This window comes from Notamacropus eugenii, chromosome 2 (assembly GCF_028372415.1).
Source record: "Notamacropus eugenii isolate mMacEug1 chromosome 2, mMacEug1.pri_v2, whole genome shotgun sequence".
In the NCBI taxonomy this organism is placed as follows: domain Eukaryota; kingdom Metazoa; phylum Chordata; class Mammalia; order Diprotodontia; family Macropodidae; genus Notamacropus; species Notamacropus eugenii.
The window spans coordinates 187,545,099-187,566,679 of record NC_092873.1 but is presented as its reverse complement, the minus strand read 5'-3'; the positions used below and the strand labels follow the sequence as shown (position 1 = coordinate 187,566,679).

At 33.0% G+C, this 21,581-nt stretch overlaps 1 protein-coding gene across 1 annotated transcript in view; it reads left to right on the top strand.

The window, feature by feature from the left end:
• SEC63 (SEC63 homolog, protein translocation regulator) overlaps positions 1 to 21,581 on the top strand; it is an 82,443-nt gene that overhangs the window by 29,770 nt on the left and 31,092 nt on the right. The window contains exons 2-13 of the mRNA XM_072642987.1: positions 2,038 to 2,137; positions 5,421 to 5,535; positions 7,099 to 7,211; positions 11,924 to 11,985; positions 12,535 to 12,593; positions 14,133 to 14,183; positions 14,699 to 14,807; positions 16,549 to 16,643; positions 16,772 to 16,904; positions 18,275 to 18,367; positions 20,661 to 20,815; positions 21,344 to 21,491. Coding sequence (XP_072499088.1) covers positions 2,038 to 2,137; positions 5,421 to 5,535; positions 7,099 to 7,211; positions 11,924 to 11,985; positions 12,535 to 12,593; positions 14,133 to 14,183; positions 14,699 to 14,807; positions 16,549 to 16,643; positions 16,772 to 16,904; positions 18,275 to 18,367; positions 20,661 to 20,815; positions 21,344 to 21,491 — 1,233 coding nt within the window. The remainder of the gene's footprint in view (positions 1 to 2,037; positions 2,138 to 5,420; positions 5,536 to 7,098; positions 7,212 to 11,923; positions 11,986 to 12,534; positions 12,594 to 14,132; positions 14,184 to 14,698; positions 14,808 to 16,548; positions 16,644 to 16,771; positions 16,905 to 18,274; positions 18,368 to 20,660; positions 20,816 to 21,343; positions 21,492 to 21,581) is intronic.

Genomic DNA, 21,581 nt, shown 5'->3' with positions numbered 1-21,581 from the left:
TCACCCAACTGAAGTATTTTGAAATGTAACAGGGTTAGATCTCACTTCAAGGTCTGTAAACCTTTCAACTTGATACTTTTAATAGTGACTAATTGCTGTTTACCAGCTTAAGGCAGATTTGCCCAGTTCATAAGGATCTAGATGGAAAAGATTTAGTTTTGAGATAAACTTTTGAATAAAAGAGGATTTTTGTATTTCCTTAATGGAATGACTTTTGGCTGATTTGAACATCAGGCTTTAGTGCTTTCATTGAACCCTGGATTCAAAATCAGAAGACCTGAGGTTTTGAATTGTAGCTCTCCCACTTTGTGACTGGGCAAGTTGTAAGCTTTATGGACTCTAGTTTCCTCTTTTATAAAACCAGATTGGTCTACCGTGGATTCTTAACAGAGGGTTTGTGAACTTGTTTTAAAAAATATTTTGATAACTATATTTCAGTGTAATTGATTTCCTTTGTATTTTATTTTATGCATTTGAAAGCATTATTCTGAAGGGTTCCAGAGGTTTCACCAGAATGCCAAAGGTGTGTCTATGAGATTGAAAAAAAAGCTAATCCTTGAACTGAACAATCTCTTAAGGTTCCTTTGGCTTTAAAATCCCATAATCTAATGAGTATTTTATTTAGGATCATGGTGGCTCTGTAAGTGGCAGCATTTGAACTCTAAAGTCTCTTGAATCCAAGTTCACATACTATTGTTGATTTTTAACAAAAGTATACTTTGTAATAAGCTCACAATTTGTTTAATATTGAGCTTACTATTTGCAAAATGTTTTCCTTTCAAAAATTTTGTGAGGTGTTACAAGTATTGAGGGGATAAAGTGGACATACAGCTAGAGAGTATCTGAGGCAAGAATTAAATCTAGGTTTCCTCATTTCAAATATAGTTCTCTTTCCACTAAACTTTTTATTACTTAACAATGAATTTAATGAAATAGTATATGACATTTCTGTGTTAGATTCTAAGTGTGAACTAGTATTGTGTCTTTACAAATTTTCCAGTATCACTGTTAAAGTTCTCATTTTAAATTAAAGACTTGTTCATGGTTTGACTGGTAGGTTTTTATGTGTGTATATGTACATATACAGACACATAAAATGATATAAATGAAATATATAGATATATCTATACATATATAAAGAATGCAAATTTGTGAAACTAAATTAGATTTAACCTTACTTTTACCAAAAACTTTCTTTAAAGTTTCAAAATAGTACTAAATACACGTTAAATTGGAAGAAATTGATCAACATGTTTTGATAGTGTTTTAGTATAGGGGTAGTTCTGATAAGCTCTTTTATATTCTTTTTCATTTTTCACTTTTGAATACTGTCAGTTTTATCATGTTTCTTGGTGGTAATATTAATAATAGCTAGCATTTATTTGGTACTTCAAAGTTTGTAGAATGTTTTGCAACTACTGTCTTATTTTATCTTCACAACAATCCTGGGAGGTAGATGCTATTATACTATCCCCATTTTACAGATGAGGAAACTGAGGCAGGCAGAAGTTAAGTGGCTTGCTCAGGCTTACACATCTAGTAAGTGTCTTAAGACTGAACTTGAACTCTGGTCTTCCTGACTCCAGATCCAAAGCTGCTGCCACCTAGTTGCCTCTAGCAAATTTCATTTCTGCTTTGATATGTTTTGTACCTTTATTTTTTCTTATCTCATAATTGAAGAGGAAATAAATTATTCTTTTGGAAATAATTGGCTTTACAACTAAAAACCTTTTGGGGTAGAGACCAATGTTAGATAAATTTACTTTCAGTTAGGATAATTATTTCTGTTTCAAGATTCACAAGAAAAATAATTTTGAAGTTTGAATGATTTTTTTTGTACTATTCAAATTTTTATCTTTCAAGACTGATCCTTTTTTCTGATTGTCACTAGCTGAAATCTTAAACTATGTTCTGATCTTTTTTAAAAAATTTAAATGGTATTTATTTATCCCAACGTGGTGTAAAGGTTAACACTTTTTGCCTTTGCTATGAAGTAAAAGGTTAACTGTCTCTTCTCTCTTTTTTTTCTTTTGACAGAGCAAATTCGATTAAAAAATATCAGAAAAGTATATGGAAGATGTTTATGGTATCGTTTGCGGTTATTAAAACCCCAGCCAAATGTAATTCCCACAATAAAGTAAGTATCAGTTCTTTATTTAGAAAGTATTTAATTGCCTGCTAAGTGCAAGACCCTGTGCTGAGAAAAAATTGAGTTCCTGATGCTGGAAGATTAAACATGTTCATATGTAACTATTATAAGAGACAAAAAATATGATAAGTGCTCTAAGAGGGCTTCAAACAAAATTATGGAAGTTTAGAGAAAGATTAGCTTGTTTCTGCTTTTGGGGGATCAGGGAAATCTTTGTGGGATTGAGTAATAACCTTGAAAGAAGGGTGTAGGATTTCAACCAAGTGGAAATTGGGAGAACGATATTTGAGGCAGAGGAAATAATATGAGCAAAGGAAAGGAGGCTGTAAGTTGGGGGAAAGTCAAATAGTCCAGTTTGTCTAGACATTGGAGATGGGGTTGGAGAAATAGATTAGGATCTGGTCTCAAAGAACTTGCAATAGTAGGCTAAGAATTTGGACTTTTTTCTGTAAATAGTAGATAAATCAATCAATAAGCATTCAACAAGTGCCTGTTATATGCCAGGCACTGTGTTCGGTGCTGGGTGTGCAGAGATGAGGTAGTCTTTGTTGTTAAGAAATTTACCTCCTATTGGGAAAGACAATATATAAGGAGATAATTTTGCTAATAGTTAAGGGAATCTAGGAAAGCCTCATGTTGAAAGTAGAATTAGAATTGAGCTTTGAAAGAAACTAGCTATTTTAAGATGGTAAGGGTGAGGAGGGAGTGAATTCCAGTCATGGAGGAAAACCTGGGCAAAGGCAAGAAAATGGGGACTGCAGGGTTATGTGTGAGGAATGATAATTTGACTGGACTCTAGAGGGGAGCTAGAAAAGTAAGTTGGAAACAGAAGGGCTTTGAATGCCCAACAGAGTTTTCATTGATCTGTCAGGCAAAAGGGAGGAGCCACCAGAGTTTATGGAGTAGGAGAGTGAAATGATCAGACCTGTACTTTAGGAATATTGCTTTGGAAACTTTGTGGAGGGTAGTTTAGAGAGAGAAGAGTTTGTCCTTTAGGAAAACTATTGGGATGATGATACATGGGGTGGACTAGGACTCAGACTTAAGGCAGGGAAATCAATTGAAAGCATCTTATAGCTCTAGAAAGAAGTAAAGAATGCTTAAACTACTATGATGGTGGTGAGAATCAATTGAAAGACTTGGTGGCTAGAATGACTCCTAGTCAGGGGTAATTGATGTTTTGATCCTGGGTGCCTGGGAGGCTGGTGGTGCTATTAATAGGAAGTAGTAGCATTAGGAGGAGAAGCCCTCTTTTGTCCACGATATTTCCTATACCTAGAATGCCCTTTTCTCATCTTTGCTGATTTCCTACGCATCCTTTAAAACCCATTTCATCTCCTTTATTAAATATTCCTGCTCCTTCTTGTCAGTAACAAACCTTCCTTGGACTTGACACAACTTTTTTTTTTTTTTGCAACTCTAATGTGCTTGTCATGTAATGGCATATATCATAGATGTTTCTTTGTTTTGTTCCACCCTCCATTAAAATAACAGCTTTGTGAGGGCAAGGACTGTTTCGTATGTAAGTTTTGTATCCCCATTGCCTAGCACAGCATTGTTTAGTAGGTGCTTAATATTTTAAGAAGGTGCTTAATAATACCCCACATAGTGCTTTAAATTTTGCAAAATACTTTACATATGTCATCTCATTTGAGCTTCAGATCAACCCTGTGAGGTAGTCACTACAGATATGATTATATCCATTGTACAAAAGAGAAAACAAATTCAAACAACTTTGGGTAGTAGTCGTTGGAAGGAAAGGGTTTTAAAACGGTGAGTGTATTTTTGTATAAATCGAGTTGATGTGACAAGGGTATTGAGGTAGAGATGTTTAGGAAGATTAGATTAAAAATATATGCATAGAGGTTTAAGCAGCAGTATATGCAACAAGTTAGAAAGAAAAGAGCATTGAAAATAGAGCCTTGGAAAATACCCACATTTACGAGTGAAAGAGTAAAAGAAGCCAGTGAAGGAGAAAGCCAAATTTTTCCTCATCTTTGTTTATGCTCTTACTGGTGCATTTAAGTAAGCCTTTTAAAGCAAATTTCTAGTGCTATTACTCTGGCAGTAGTAGTGTTCAAAGAAGTAATGTGATGGTGATGATCTGATCTTAGGGGCAGCATTATAGCTTGATATCTAAGACTTTTTTTTTAAAGCTAAATAGATGCTTAAATGAAATGTTCTGATTTTAGTACCTTCAGGTATTTTAATTTGGATAGATTTGGATAAATTTCTATTTTCTTTTAAATGTATGAAAAGACAGGGAAATGTCTTCTTTCTCAATTGTAAAGTGCCTTCCCTTGTTTGCAAAAGTCTTGTGTTAATGGTAAGAATGACAACAAAAATCAAACCCCACAAAAAACTCAAAGTGGATTTCTCACTATTTGTAAAGAATAGGATTAACTTTGTTTATTTTAATCCTCAGATATATTTAAAATATATTTATATAAAATAAAAAGTAGAATTAATCTTTTTAATAAATAGTTAGAATTGTTGTTTGTAGCATTTTACTGGCTGCATTTTAATTTTAGGCTTTCAGAATAGAAGAGTATGATGAGACATTTAGGTAAATCATTTTTGTTCTTCTGTTCTGCTGCCTGTTGGTATTTAAATTGATACTTGATGATATTTTGAACCTCTCAAGTGTAATTTTGTCTCTAACTTACTTTACTGGGAATGCTAAACAGTTTCTTAAATTTTCACTTTAAATGAAAGTAAAGCTTAAAAACTATTTAGATTCAAAGAAAAGGTAGATGCTGATACTAGCTTAGATAGTTGAAAAGCCATCGTGAACCTATATGTTTCTTTAATCCTAGAATAGTTTTTGAAATTAAAAAAAAAATCATTGTAGGCCCTAGTTTGTCTTTTTCTCCATTCTTAATGTAGGGGCCAAATGTGGGAAATCTCAAAGAAATAATTTGTGAACTGTGTTTTAAGAAAGACCCTGAAGGCTGCTTAAGTTGGATTCCAATAGTTCCTTGTCTCAATACCCAATGTGGAACTATTATGTTGTTTTCCAAGTTTCCAGTACAAAACTCTGAGCCCAAGTGTGTACCTTGTTTTTATTTCCATTAAAAGATCCAGTAATTAGTAAATGGATTAGCCTATTAAATAATTGTAGCTGTTGAGTTTAAATGTTATAGCATAATTTTGTTGAACTGAATCAGATTTTGTGTTTGTTTTGATCATCCTGTTTTTTTCTTGCAGTTTTCAAATAAATCAAAATATATAAATCTGTTTACATCATACTCATTTTTTTCCCCCCAAACAGGAAAATAATTCTGCTTGCAGGGTGGGCATTGTTTTTATTCCTTGCATACAAAGTTTCCAAAACAGACAGAGAGTATCAAGAATACAACCCTTATGAAGTCTTAAATTTGGATCCTGTAAGTAGTGATTTTTGTGTAATGCACAGTACTTTAATAAACCCATGAAAAATAATGTAGGCCTAAGTCCTAACAGAAATCAGATAGTGGGCAAATAAAAGTTTAGAAATGCAACTCAGGGTTCTGGTATAAATTTTTTTTCAGGTATTTTCATCAGGATTAATTTTTATTTTGTTTAGTCATTCTGTTGCAGAGAATTTGTTGAACTGGTAAAATACCTAAGGAAGCAGAAGTTTTTTCTAAACAAATATCTGTGAAGCTGGTTAAATGAACAGAATCAAAGAATCTGAGGTGCAGATGTGTCTGAGATCCTGGAATCAAAAATATAGAGCTGGAAGAGACCTAAACCTAAAGTGAACAATACAGATTAGTCAACAAGCATTTATTAAGCACCTATTATGATCTAAGTGTTGGGGATACAAAAATAAAACCATATTCCTGCTGTCAGGAATATTACATTCTATTGGAGGAGAGAACATAGAAGTACATTCAAAATACATAAAAATAAATACAAGTTAACTTTTTTTGGAGGAGGGAAGAAGGCAAGGCTTCATGTAGAAAGAGGTGCGCTTGCTGAGTTTGTTGGAAACTAGGAATTCTTAAGAAATGGAGGTGAGTCAGGAGGGCATTCCATCTGTGGTTTGATCACTGTCTTATGAGTAGAACCATTATGGCAAACGTTATTTGCCATAAGTAGTTGGACAAATCCAAAGTCGTTTGAAGGCTAAGATTGCTTAGAATTGATGGTGAAAAATATCGGAGAAAACTTAAAATTCACCTGTGATATTCTTCTTTCCCGTTCTCCTTCCTATACAAGATGCTATTTTCAGATTAATAATTAGGAAATTTCTTTTTGAGTGTGCTTAGCATTTTACTGGAAAAGGACCTGAAAAGTGGTCTAGTTTGGCTGCTATCTTATGGATGATGAAAGTAAGGCCTCTTTCAAATTGAGATTTGTCCAAGGTCTGTTAGTGCTTCAGATAGGACTTAATTTCTTTCCTCTTTCCTCCCAGTTCCTCCCACTTTCCCCATACCTCAGCAGAGAAAAACTGCTGAGTGGGATGGGTTAAGCCTGCAAAACATGTTTTTATACTAGTGTTTGGATTGCATGCCATGTAGTGTACCCTGTATTGTTATGTAGAAGAGATTTTCAAGTTTTATTAATTGATCTATAAATACTTTAGAAATAAGTGAAAAAAATATAAGTAAGCATGGTAACTTTTTGAAAATACATTACTCTAAAGTAAAAAACATAAAGAAAAATTTTAATGGTAGTTATTAGTCGAGACAGTAAGTTGACCAAAGAAATATTGGCAAATAAATGGAACAAAATAAGTCTTCTAATCTTTATGTTCAAAATTAACCTATTTCACTTGATAACTCTAAAACACTTCCATGGTGTTTATATCTCAGTGTAATATTTTATTTATGGAATGTCAACTTTGTATTCTACAAGTGATAAAATGTTTTTTCTTAATTCATAATACATTTTAGGTTATGTAATATGGTAGATTGTATAGTGCAGTCTTACTTAGTACTAAGGTTGGCTTTTTTTTCTTTTAGGGGGCAACAGTAGCAGAAATTAAGAAACAGTATCGTTTACTGTCACTTAAATATCATCCAGATAAAGGAGGAGATGAGGTTATGTTCATGAGGATAGCAAAGGCCTATGCTGCGTAAGTATCTTGTTCACATTCTCTAATATGTATTAAACATTTTAATGTAGAGGTAATAGTAGTTTACTTTTTACTTAAAGTACAGAAAGAAATTAAAGTGCTTCTTTGGTTACTACCTTTCTTATTAAATGTTGAGTTCTCATGTTGAGGCTACCATTTATGGCACTGATTGGCAAACCATTCCAAAGGGCTGAGTAAGTCTTTATTTCAAGTAACTTTAGTTTACATATTGACAAGTATTTTTTGCCGTATGAATTAGTGAATGATGGTATAAGTAAAATGACATGTTAAGCAAGCTTTTTTTGAAGTGTTAGACCCTTCCCTCTCTCCATTTCTTCTTTTCTTTCTCTTCCCTCCCTTCTGCCCTGTAGATTTAATGTCTTCTTTCTGACATATCATTCTAGCTTATCTTTTTATCTGTGTACATGTGTTTTGTGTATGTAGATGGATATATACATTCTCTTTATTTTTCTTCCTTTAGAAGTTCTGTGTGATTTGCTATTCAATGTTTTATCTTTAGTCTCATACTTGGTCTGTTGTCCTTACTATGACAGCTTTTTTTTTTTTTTACCTGCTGTTGTATGTGGGTATTTAGAGTTTTATTTTGGATTTTCCTCAGTTTTTCCTTAAGTTTTCAAAATTTCTAGTTTGATTTTCCTGCATTGCCTAAACTGGAATGGTTCAGTACATTATGTTAATCTTTTCTACTTTATTGTTAAGTTGTATTTGTTGCCAACTGGTTCCTGGAGACATTTGCTAATATACCAGAATAATTTCATATGTGGGGCCTTTTCAATTGCAGAAATTCTTAACATTTTTTTCCCTATGAACTCCCATGGCAATCGGTGAAAGCCTCTGCATTCCTTCTGAGAATACTGTTTTTAAATGCATAAAATAAAATACCTAGAATTACAAGAGGAAATCAGTTATACTGAAATACAGCTGCCAGAATGTAAAAGTTCAGAGACCCTGGTTAAGAAACCTTGCCCTCTTGTGATCTCTTTCATCTGTCCCCCTTTGAAAAAGGCTCCTTCAGTAATGTAATAGTTAAGTAATGGTGGTGAGGATTAGTAGATTGTTTGTATACTATGAACTACATTTTTTCTTCTCTTCCCAGTTTTTTTTTTCTGAAAACAAAGAGTCTTTTTCTTTGTTATTAAAGTGAGATCAGTGATTAATAGGGACTGTCAGGACTGGATAGACGATAGACATGATAGAATTGTAAGGAGCTCATATTCTTTCTTATTCTTATCCATATTCACTTGTCTATTAGATAGTTTTGAGGAGAGTTTGATTCATGCATACTATATACTGGCAGGCAGCTCCTACCCCAGGAAGTAGGACCAGTGTTGCTGTGATGGAAATTATTTACTATATATGAGTTTTTGCAGATTACTTGCTGTACCTGTGAATGGCGTAACTCAGAAAATAGGTTAGTCTTGTATTCTTGGGGCTGCCAGTGGTACCATTCAAAGTCACTGTATCTTGAACCCTTAAGTAATTTTTTAAAAAAGTGCCTGCAAAAGGTGATGTTTTCCTTTCCTTTGTCCACAGTTCTCTCTTCACAGTTCTACTCCTAAAAACAAAACAAGATTTTCCCATGTCCTTACTTCCCTTTTTACCCTCCTTTCCCTTCCACTATATATTTAAAGCCCCAAATAACTATTCCTGGGGAGATCCATAGAGAAGTAATTTGCTTGCACACTGAAGTTAGATGCTGAACAACAGGTCACAGTTGATAAACTCAAATCTAATTAGGTCTTTTGTGCAAAAATAAAATGATAGTATTTTAATCCTTTGCTTATTATTGCCACAGTAGTTCAGAGTCAGCTGTAATGTTCAATGATGGTATAGAAAATAGGACTGCTATGTTCCCATTCTCTTATACCTTTTTTAATAGTGAATTCCAGAGTGGAGTGGTATAGGAATATCAAATGCTATAGCTTAGAGGTATATAGTAAAAATATAGACAAAAGCACCAGGGCAGGAATCAGGACCTGAGTTCAGATCTCACCTCAGACACTTGACACTTACTAGCTGTGTGACCTTGGGCAGGTCACTTAATCCCAACTACCTCATCCTGGGTCATCTTCAGTCACCCTGGTGAATATCTGGACACTGGATTCATATGGCTCTGGAGGAGAAGTGAGGCTGGTGACTTGCACAGCCCCTCCCTTTGTTTTTACTCAGAACAAAGTCAAGTGCAAGTCATGTCATCATTTCTCTGATGGCATGGTCTTCTTTGGCAACGAAGGACAAACACACAGAGAGAAGGTTAAGAGTATAGAGTACAGTTATAAAACTTTTTTACATAAATGTATAGGTTGATTTGTATTCTTATATTTAAAAGACATTATAAATTATGATTTAAATAGTTTTGTAATTTTGGAATTTTTCATTGTCATCAGCAAAATACTTGTGCAGATTGATTTCCAAGAAAATTTTGTTATCAAAACCTTGCTATTTTTGTGCTTTTATTCAGTGACTATGAAGGAATGATTTTGTTTCACTCAAATCCTTGCAGCTGATATATATATATATATATACACACACACACACACACACACACACACACACACACACACACACACACACACACACACACACACACACACACACACACACACACACACACATACTTATATTAGTCTCCTGTTCTAATAAGAGCTAACTTTAATAGTTCTTTGAGATTTATGAAATCTTTTCTTATTTAAAATAAATTTTATTGATATCTTTGGGGAGGCTGAAACTGGTCAATTACTTGAATTTGGGAGATTTGAGCTGCAATATGCTAAAGGTGTGTGCATGTCTTTACTCAGTCTGATACTAATATGGTAAGCCCCCAGGAAGAAGAGGCTGCTTTAAGGATAGATAAACTAGCTCAGATTGGAAATGGAACAGGTTAGAGCCCCTATGCTGATCAGTAGTGGGGTCAGTGACGTCTGAGTGGCAGCTCTACTCTAGTCTTGGCAAGATGAGGACATGCAATTTTCTCTCCTCCTGCCCTCATAGATATATCCTGCCCACAGCTATGAAAGGTATGTGATCTGTTTAGCACAGTACCTGTCATGTAATATACACTTAATAAATGTTTATTGACTAATTACTTTTCTTCTTCTAATTTTCTTATGGTATGAGCTTTAATTTTCAGGTCACATTCATTTTGAATTTAGTGTGAAATATGGAGTAAGATGTAATTTAATTAATTGAATATGTAATAAGTAAACCTAATTTCTTCCAGGCAGATTTTCAATTTCTCCAGCATTTCTTTCTTTTTAATTTTTAATAATATTTTTTCCCAGTTACACCTAAAGATGATTTTTAGCATTCATTTAAAAAAAAAAAACAAACCCAAAACCAGTGAAGCCAAGATTAGAAGGAAAATAGAAAGCTGAGAAACGATTTTTACAAGTGTTTCCAATAAAGGTATTTCTCAGATATGTAGAGAATTGAGTCAAATTTTAAGTCATTCCCCAATTGATAAACGCTCAAAGGATATGAAAAGGCAGTTTTCAAATGAAAAAATTAAAGCTCTCTGTAGTCATATGAAAAAAATTCTCTGATTCACTATTGATTAAAGAAATGTAAGTTAAAACAACTCTGAGGTATTATTTTGCACCTGTCAGATTGGCTAATATGACAGAAAAGGAAAATGATAAATGTTGGAGAAGACATGGGAAGGAAACCTGGGACACTAATACATTATTGGTGGAGTTGTGAACTGATCTAAACATTCTGGAGAGCAATTTGGAACTATACCCAAAGGGCTGTAAAACTGCATATCTTTTGATTCCATAATACCATTGCTAGGTGTGTATCCCAAAGAGATTAAAAATATAGGAAAAAATGCAAAAATATTTATAGCAGCTCTCTTAGCAGTGGCTAAGAATTGGAAATCAAGGTGTTGCCCATCAATTGGGGAGTGGTTGAACAAGCTGTGGAATATGATGGTGATAGAATATTATTGTGCTATAAGAAGTGACAAGAAAAATGCTCTCAGAAAAACCTGGACAGACTTAAATGAACATGCAAAATGAAATGAGTAGAATCAGGAGAACATCGTAAACTGTAACAGCAATAAAGGTGATCAGCTGTGAATGACGTGACTGTTCTCAGCAATACAGTGATCCAAGACAACTCTGAAGGACTTATGATGAAAAATGCTATCCATTCCCAGAGAAAGAACTGATGGAGTCTGAATACAGATAGGAACATACTTTTAAAACGCTGTCTAGACTTTTTTTTCTTGTTCATGACTTTCAGGTAATCCAATTATTCTTAAATCATCTTTCGTGAATCTATTTTCCAGGTCAGTTGTTTTTCCAATGAGATAGTTCACATTTTCTTGTATTTTTTCATTCTTTTGATTTTCTTCGATTGATTCTTGATGTCTCATGGAGTCATTAGCGTCCATTTGTCTAATTCTAATTTTTAAGGAGTTGTTTTCTTCAATAAACAAATGTATATCTTTTTTCTATTTTTTGTGCTCCCTTTATCAAGCTCTTGACTTTTTTTTTTCCTGATTCTCATCTCCAGCATATGAATCATGATACCTGCCCTGTATACTTCTCAAGGTTGTTGTTAAGATCATGCTAGTATGTGAAAACATTTTGAAAATTGTACATCTTGGAAATGCAAGGTGGCACTATCTGTGAATATTTTTTAATGTTAGCATATCTTTCTGATTTTTGAATTCTTTTTTTAAATTCTAGTTTAACTGATGAAGAATCTCGGAAAAATTGGGAAGAATATGGAAATCCAGATGGGCCACAAGGTAATGGATTTTAAAATTTCCAGTGTTGTAAGGGTGGATATTGCAAAATTTGTCACTAGATTAGAAAGCATATCATTGCTTTTTTAAAAGGTAAAAGAGTGAGTATGAATATTTCAAAAAACTTGAGTGAAACATTTATCTTTTGTAAAGTAAGTGTAAGTTAAATCCATTTTTTCCCTTTATCCAAGAACTAGCTTGAAGAGTCAGGCCCAGAACATTTCTAGGAAAAAATACAATCAAGAAATAAATATAGTAATCAGTGTAATTGTTAAATCACTTCAAGCTAGCTTATTAAAAAAAGTGGTTGAAAATTCTGGATTTTTTCTGTTTAAATTATTACAAAAATAGAAAAAAAAAATCTTTTGGAGGTATTCATCAAGGAGTTATTTGAATCCTGAATGCTCCATTAAAATCTGTAGATTATTGCCTTGTAAGTTTGAGAATCATAAGTTTGGTACCCTGTCTAGTTTTACTTTTTTTCCTAAATAAAGTCTTATTAAAAAATAGTTGAAATTCATTTTAGAAATTTGGATGTTTTTATCCTTTTAGCCACAAGTTTTGGGATTGCTTTGCCAGCTTGGATTGTGGATCAGAAAAATTCAATTTTGGTAAGTTTTCTCAGTTAAAGATTTCAGAAATATGATGGTTGTATATGATATGAGACTGCTAGACACAAGTTATATTGTATTGCCCTGTTCTTTTTTGGGGCAGCTAGGTGTTGTAAGTGGTTGGAGTGCTGGGCCTAGAGTCAGGAAGACTCATTTCCCTGAGTTCAAATCTCAGACATTTACTAGCTGTGTGACTCCGGGCAAATCACTTAACCCTATTTGTCTCTGTTTCCTCATCTGTAAAATAACCTGGAGAAGGAAATGGCAAACGACTCCAGTATCTTTGCCAAGAAAACCGCAAATGGGATCCCAAAGAGTTGGACACAACTAAAAAAAGAGTGAACAGCAACAACCTATTCTTTGTTACATATTGTGTAATTCTTAAGATAATGAATGAGGGAATTGGTCTATTTTTATTGCTGCTGGGGAGAGAGAGTGCATTATTGAATCAAAAAATGGTAAAAGTACTCAATATCTAAAATGGGTGATAGTTCCTTTTGAAAAATTTGAGAGTAACTTCTAACCAACTGATTGGCAGCCTTTCTTACATGTTTTACCCCTATCTTGTTGAATTTAAATTGCCCAAATTGAAAGTATGTTCTCTTGATACTTTTAGGAGGAAATAAGGTGTCAGATTAAGTAGTAATGTCATTGGAACTCCCCTGAACATCTTGGGAATCATTTTATTTCCTGATCAGATTGATGAAAGGCAACATGGTTAAATGACTTGCAATGAATTTGGAATAAGAGGATTGATTTTAAATTCTATCTGTACTAATTAACTCCCTCTGTGAAAACCTTCTGCAAATCATTTAACTTTTTCATCTTCATTTTCCTCATCTATAAAATAAGAGGCTTGAATTAGATGATGCAGAAGGTCCTAAATCTTTATCCTATATATGTCATACTTAACATTTTTACTTAACTAACCTGCTTTGATTCATGTAAGATAGTTTAAGAATATTTTCAGTTGAAAATGTTTGTAAATATTAAATATTATCTTGTTTTATGGTAGAGTGAGAGATCTATAAGAATCATTGTAACTGGCCACTGCAGTCTTATTAATTTACCATAGGCATATTTGTCATGCTTTGACATAGTATGTAACAGGGCTTGCCAGGCAGAATCTACAGACAGTTATTAGAAATAAGGGGAAGCACTAGGTTAGGAATCTAGAATGACACAAGACAAGATTTAAGAATCACACAGTTCTAAAAGTCAGAGCCATGATAGGTCAGGAGTGTAGCCAGACAAGACAAGGCATTTGAGAGGCCAGGAATCCAGGACCTATTAGGTGGGGGTCAGATAGCAACAATCAGAATACCATTAAGCGTATATGATATTGAAATGAACATTTCATTAATTTGGATAGGGGTTTCTTTTGTACTGCTAAACAAATTGTTGCACTTGGTGGTAGATCTTGACAATGTCTCTTAACTGTATATTTCTATTTTTCTAACTTTGTCCATAGAATGTGTCATGATAATTCATGTATTCTTCATGATATAGGTAACTCTTTTTCCCCTTTTTGCTTTTCAGGTTTTGCTTGTTTATGGGTTGGCATTTATGGTTATCCTTCCAGTTGTAGTGGTAAGAATTTTAAATGTGAATTTATTATGTTTTTAGTATTTAGGGTGGAGTGTTTGTGAATTTCAGTTATTAAAGGATGTTTTTAAATATTTGAGCCTAAAAGTTAGAAACTTTATTTTGTATGATACTTTAAAGTTACTTTTCACTTGATTAATATTAAAGTTAACACTTTGAACATATTCTGCTTAACCTTTTGGTCCAGAATTTTATGTCTTGTCTTAAAACAAATTGTAGCTGAAACTTAAACATTGATAAACACAGGAGAGATTTAGGTTTAACTCAGTCCAGTGTCAGTATCAGCTAATTGTTGTTGATCTGGAATAAACTGGTATATATGTCAAATTTCACTTATTATTAGTTGGCTTAGAAACACTAGTGGAAGTGGGGGAATGTTGACTCTTAGAAAATCATAAAATTAACTTTTTTTAAAAACAATTTTCATTTTGGAGTTTTCATCTAATAAAAGAATTGTTGCTGTCAGTTTGGTTTTTCATATTATTTTATTTGTGTCTTAGGGCTCTTGGTGGTATAGATCAATACGCTACAGTGGAGACCAGATCTTAATCCGCACAACTCAAATCTATACATATTTTGTGTATAAAACTCGAAACATGGATATGAAACGTGAGTGAAACAAATGTAATGTTCTATCATTAGTTTTGTAGTTTAGGTTGCATCCTTTTCTGTACTTAAAAATCTACAAAATCCTGTAGCATTATATATTTAGTTAATGCAATTTTATGTTTGTTAACTGTGTTAGAGAAATACTTGAACTGGAGAAATTGTAATTTCCAATATCAAGACTATTCTAAGTAGTTTATCTTAAATTGTTAAAGTTACAAGAGAATGCTAATATACTTCACATTTCTCAATTTCAGTATTTGCATTATTGATTCATTTGGTTATTTTTCATCTGAAATTTGGTGCTAAAAATTAGATGTACAGTTTTGTCTTAATAAATGTAAAAGGATCCTTTATTTAGCATATTGGAAGAAAACTGCTAGACTGTATTTGGACTTATGAAGGTGACTCTCCTATTTTCCTTCTGCTTATGGGTACTTCACTAAAGGTACATTTCTGTGCTGCAAAACTACTTTTCTTCATAAATTTTCTTCATAAGTTGCAGCACTTCAGAGCTATTGAGTCTTAGAATTTGAAAGGGGCCTTAGATTTTTTTAGTCTGATGCCTACCTGAAGCATGAATTCCCTCTATCACTTTTTACCAATTAGGAGTCTTTGCTTGAAGACCTTCAGTGATAAAGGACTCACTATATCCTGAGGCACTCTCTCCTGTTACATTTCTGGACAGCTCCAATAAGTTCATCTCTGTTTTCCTGTATCTTCTGCTCACTTTTGTGTGTATGTCCTTTTGCAGAGTGAGAAGCTCATTCTTTAGGAGAGCCACAAAAATAGTTCAAATTCACAATATCTCATGTGCATGTTATATTTCATTAATATGTATCTTTTAAAAATCAAAAATGCCAAACAGGACTTACCTATAGTTATGTTCTTGATTCTTGAATCAACTTTTCTTGGAAATTAGAAGGGCTATAATTTCTTAGATGGATATTAAGCACATGTGACTGGGATGTAAACAAATCTCAAATTCTTGAGAAATGGGTGATTAGATTTCTCTCTTCCTATATAAATACAGTATCTTGGCTTGTGCTAAGCTTAAGTTTTTTACTTTTTTTGAAGGTATTGCATGCTTATGATAGAATTTAAGAGGTTTTTTGACAATAGTGTAATAGCATTTCTGGTTTGTTCCAAGAGACTGACATTTCCAGGGCATTGACATTTTATTATTTTATTTACCATTTCAGTAGCATGTATATTTTAGTCACTTCAAAATTTATGGTACTTAAGAGTGGCTAAAGGAGTTTCCTCTTCAACTGGTCAATATCCAATGAAACCATGGTGCCATAATACCTAGGTTGATATGGATTGAAATTTTTGCTATAATTTGGCTTTTGCCCCCAGGAACCTTTTATTTTGCAATGGGCAAAGGGATTTTTGCATCCTGTTTTTATTTTAGAAACACTTTGGCACAACTTTTTTTGAATAGAATTTGTTTATTTTTAACAGATCCTTTTGGAATCTGAAGTTAGTGATGTATATTTCTGCTCAATTATAGTAATATATTAATTTTAAGAGTGAGGCATGTTTATTTTTCAAGTAATACCTAGGATTGTATAGTAAAGAACGAAAATTTATTTTTGCCATTGTATAAATGCCATTGAGTAAATGTATCATGATGTATGGTACAAAGTAGTATTTAGTGCTCTAGTGTTAATGAATTTGTTTATGGGAATTTAGTAGATATGCAAACTGATTTTTATTTTTTAAATTTTTATTGTTTTGATAGGTCTCATAATGGTATTAGCTGGAGCCTCTGAATTTGATCCTCAGTATAATAAAGATGCCACAAGCAGACCAGCTGATAATATTCAAATACCCCAGGTTAGGTCATTTCCAAAAGTATTTTGCTTGATGTTTTGATACTCAATCCAGTGTTACTGTGTGTATATGTATGTATGTGAATGCATGTATGTGTGTATATATGTTAAGTATTTATCTCATTTACCTAGCTAATCAGAGAAATTGGCAGCATTAATTTAAAGAAGAATGAGCCTCCACTTACCTGCCCGTACAGCTTGAAGGCCAGAGTTCTTTTACTATCTCATCTTGCTAGGATGAAAATTCCTGAAACACTTGAAGAAGGTAATTATGATTCTAAAGCTTTAATGGGACCAAAACATCAGATTTAATTAGACCTCAAGCTATAGTGTTTACATAGTTATTCATTTCTGCTCAATCAAATAATTGCTCAAGGACCCTTTAAAAAAGTTCTATATGCTGTGTAATTACTTTACAAATCGTCTAAAATGTCAGATATTTTGATGTGTTAAAATTTAGTGTTTTGTTTCAAGGTGACAATTCTAGTTTTAGGAGGATTGCTTTCAAGTTATGTGTAGCCTTTCTTAAAAGCACACAAAAAAGCTCTCCTCCTTCAGAGCCTTCAGGTAATGACCCTCTTTTCTACAAAAACAATCAAAGATTGACATTTGGAGAATAGTAGTTGGGGTATGGTAGGGGATCATACAGATGCTTCCATGGATGTTATTATCTAGTCATAAAAATTAGGAAAGATATTTGATGACTTTATAGATTGTTTTTTATAGTTTTAGACCCATGGCCAGTACTGAAACTTCTTTGCTTAGTGTCCGTTAAAGCTGTTATAGATCCAAAACACTTGAAAATAAATCATGGTCTGGAGAGTCTTTGAAGCATCATTGATTTTGGGAAAACTTTATTTTTAGGATCTTCTTAAATTGAAATTTTACAAAAAAATAAAGTATTTACAAAACTTTTAAGTGTTTCTGAAAACTAGACATTTAAATATTGATTAGTTGATGAATTGTCATGGCAATTCTTATTACTGACTCAAATTAGGAATAAGCTGTATTTTTGCCTTGGCTGCTGAGATCTTTATAAACATTTGTCTTTTCATCACTTTTCAGTATTGACTTGTGTCCATCTTTCTTTTAAAATTATTTTTGTGTAGATTAAAAACATGATGGGTCTAGGAATTATATTTTCTGTATTTGGTACAGTAAGGATAAAAGAGAGCTAAATATTACTCTGAGTAATGCTTTTTCACTTTAAAAAATGCTCTTCTTTATATGAATGAGTTCACTTATGTTTGTTCTTAATTTTTTGCCTGTCAGTAATTGTGGTTAACATGGAAATTTCACCAAATGGTGATAGTTACTCAGGCTTCTGAAATTAAGCAGAATTAAATCTGTTGGAGAAAAAAGTAGAGAAGTAAATTCCTAAGCTGAAAATTTATGTTAAAAATCTTTCTACTTTTGGGTTTGAGGGATCATAGGGTTGCCTGACTTACTTCATTATGATGAAGTTTAGGAAGACTTTTTAAGGTAACCTTATAAAATTGTAATCAAAGCAAATATCTTAAGTTTTTCTTGCATGTGGAAGTGAGTTTGCATAGTTCTTGTTGCTGCAATTGATAAAAAGATGATCTGTTCATGAAAACTAGCAAGATTTCCCTGAGATCTTTGATTATTTTGTAGATCAACAATTTATCCTGAAAAAGTGCCCTGCCTTACTGCAAGAAATGGTTAATGTAATCTGCCAGCTAATAATAATGGCTCGGAGCCGTGAAGGTGAGGAAGAAACATGGTTATCTTGTCCTCTTTCTTGCAAGTATATGTAGATTACAATTTACAGTATTCACAGATTTACTGATAATTAAGTGAATTCTGACTATCAGTGTTTGGAGTTTTATTTATCTTTTTCTTCTTTACATTTTTGTTTTATATAAAGATATACTTATAACAAAAGGATAAGTATTAGTTAATTTAAGTATTAAAAAACTCATATGATACCATATAGTTTAAAAAAAATGAGAATTAAGACATAAAAGTATAAGGGTGTGTTGCGTCATTTCTAAACTGAATCCTCTTAGCTATAGTTTTTTTTTTTTTAGGTCTTTCTACTGTTTGTCCTTCTTTGTGTCAGCTGATAAGTATGATAAGCTGATAAATCCCAATAAATGTTATTATTTTACAAGTTTTATTGATGACTAAAATATGAAAACAAAAAGTATTTTCCCTTAACACTTCCTCCTCTTGTAAGAAAGCAAAACCACTAGAAAAAGGGAACATATTTTATAGTATACACTGCATTTCATAGTTCTCATCTTTCTGATGAGAGAAGGGAGATATGCCATAATAGTTTTTCTGGGATCCAAATTGGTCATTATAATTAATAAGCATTTTTACTGCCTTTTAGTGTAATTTTTGTTTTTGTTATAGTAATCGCTCTGTATTTTCCTGCTGCTACTTCACTCTGCATTAGCCAGGTAGAAGTGTAAGGAACAACAGCATTTCAGGAATAGGGGACAGGAAGGCATGGAATGTCATGTGTAAGGAACATCAAAAAGTGCAGGGTATGTAGAGAGAAATAATGTATAAGAAGACTAGAAAAGTAAGAAAGGGTCATATTTTGAAGGACTTTAAATACCAAATGGATGACTTTATATTTGCCTCTGGATATATTATGGAGCTACTAGAGTTATTGAGCAGGAGGGTGGCATGGTCAGAACTGTGCTTTGGGAAAATTACTTTGCAAACAAGTAGAAGAAGGAGAGAGTGAGTAGAGACTTGAGGGAGGAACTTTTGGGCCTACACTTGGTGGCTATGCAAATGGAAAGAGATGAATGTATATAAGAAATGTGGGAGGTACAAGTGACAAGATTTGACAGTATATTGAAGATGTGGGGAACATGAGAAAGAGGAGTGTAAAATGACAAGTTGGGAATGTGAGTGACTGGATGATGCCCTCAAAAGTAATAGGAAAACTAGAGTTGGAGCAACGGGGGGAGGATTGGAGAGAAGAGATGATCAGTTATATTTTGGACCCATTGAGTTTGAGATGCGTATAGGATAGGTTCTAGATGCCTAAAAGAATTGGGGATGCAGGTTTGACTAGAGCTCTAGAGAGTGATTAGGGCTAGATATATAGGTCTGGGTAGATGAACATTTTTTTCCAAAGAAAGCATTTCATTTCCTAAGGTTTTATTTCCATGTTACTGCTAGGTTTGATTTGCAAAGGTTTTAATTCTTTTCCCTCTCTTTTCTTTCCCTTTGAATCTTTTGGTGTTGGGTAATTCTCCATTGTAGAAGTGAGGTTAGAGTCATTCTTTCTTGCTTTTTTAACTCTGGGACTTAATGGTTATGGAGTGAATTGGTACTAATAAAGTCTCACATTCTCTGAAGAGGATGTGAGGATTCAGTAGTGGAAAGAAAGGATTCCAGAAATCAAAATTGTGAGACCATGATTAGTTTTTAAAAACACACTCATTTTCTTAGTGAAACTGGCAGTATATTTAAGGCTTATTTACTAAATGAAATAGTTTTCTTTAAAAGACACAGATTGATTTTGTTATTTATCTTATTCCTCTTTATAAGATTTGAACATACTGATAATGGGAGAAATACCAAGAGGAGAAGAAAGGTACACTTAAGTTTAAGATAACATTTATGTTTAGCTGCTTATTATATGAATTTTTATTCTTCTGTCAGCATTATAGAGTTTGCAAAACACAGGAAAGAATAACAAGGATACCTAAATTCTTACTAAGCTGTCAGCTTGTTCCTGGTCTTGACAAAGGGTATGTTAGCTTTATGACTGTCAAAATAGAAGTGACTACCAAACTAGTGGTTATGGCAGGGTGTTCTTTGAACCTTTGAAAAGAAAATTTATTTTTTACAGTACCCCTCCTTTCTTGTTTATTTCTTGGAAGGCATACTTTTTCTGTTTGAGGTTTGCTGGATTTAAAATTGTTATTTCTTTCAGTGTATAAATGTCAAAATTAATTTTACTTTGTGTTGGTTATATTAGCATATTGTAAAGCATGTAAAATGTGCAGCCTTGTTTTTTTTAATTCTCTCTAAGAAAGGGAGTTTCGTGCTCCAACTTTGGGATCCCTGGAGAATTGCATGAAGCTTTCCCAGATGGCTGTTCAAGGCCTTCAGCAGTTTAAATCTCCTCTTCTTCAGCTCCCCCATATTGAAGAGGACAATCTTCGACGAGTTTCTAATCATAAAAAGGTATATAGTTGAATAGGTTTTGGTTCTTTAAAATAAGTGCTTGCATGTTTGTGTTAATCTTAGTTTCATTAAATACTCTTAAGAGAATAGCTCTGGTTTCTAATATGAAGTAGATAGAAACCACTGTGTTGTTTTTGTAGTGGTGACAGACACTACTGATATAATTGTATGGTGGCAATTTTTTTCCCAAAAAAAGTAAAATGGTTTCTAGAAAATGCTTTTTGTTGCCAGGTTACTGCATGGCAATAAGTAATAATCAAACTCGTTGTTGCATTTTAATATTCAGTTAATTTTTTTCTCCCCAAAGTATCAGTGTGTGCTTTCAAACATTTTAACTATTTGAGAAAAAGATCAAATAAAATGTTGAATTTGATGTTTTAAAGTTCTAAATAAACAATACTTTGAAAAGCATAAAATATAAAGCGCTTAGCTTAATATTTTTTAAAGTCACTGAAGATTTAATTAAAAATTAGCTCATTTTTTTCCCCATTAATAATAGGCTTATTTTTCTTTTCTTCTTTTTTAAAGTTCAAAATCAAAACTATCCAGGATTTGGTGAGTTTAAAAGAATCTGATCGTCGTAATTTACTACACTTCTTAGAAGATGAGAAATATGAAGAAGTTATGGCTGTCCTTGGTAGTTTTCCATTTGTGACTATGGACATAAAGTCACAGGGTAAATGACCATGTTTTGTTACTGAACACTGCTGCCCCTTTTGAAATGTTAGTGCTTATATAGTTACTTAAGAAATCAAAAAATACAACT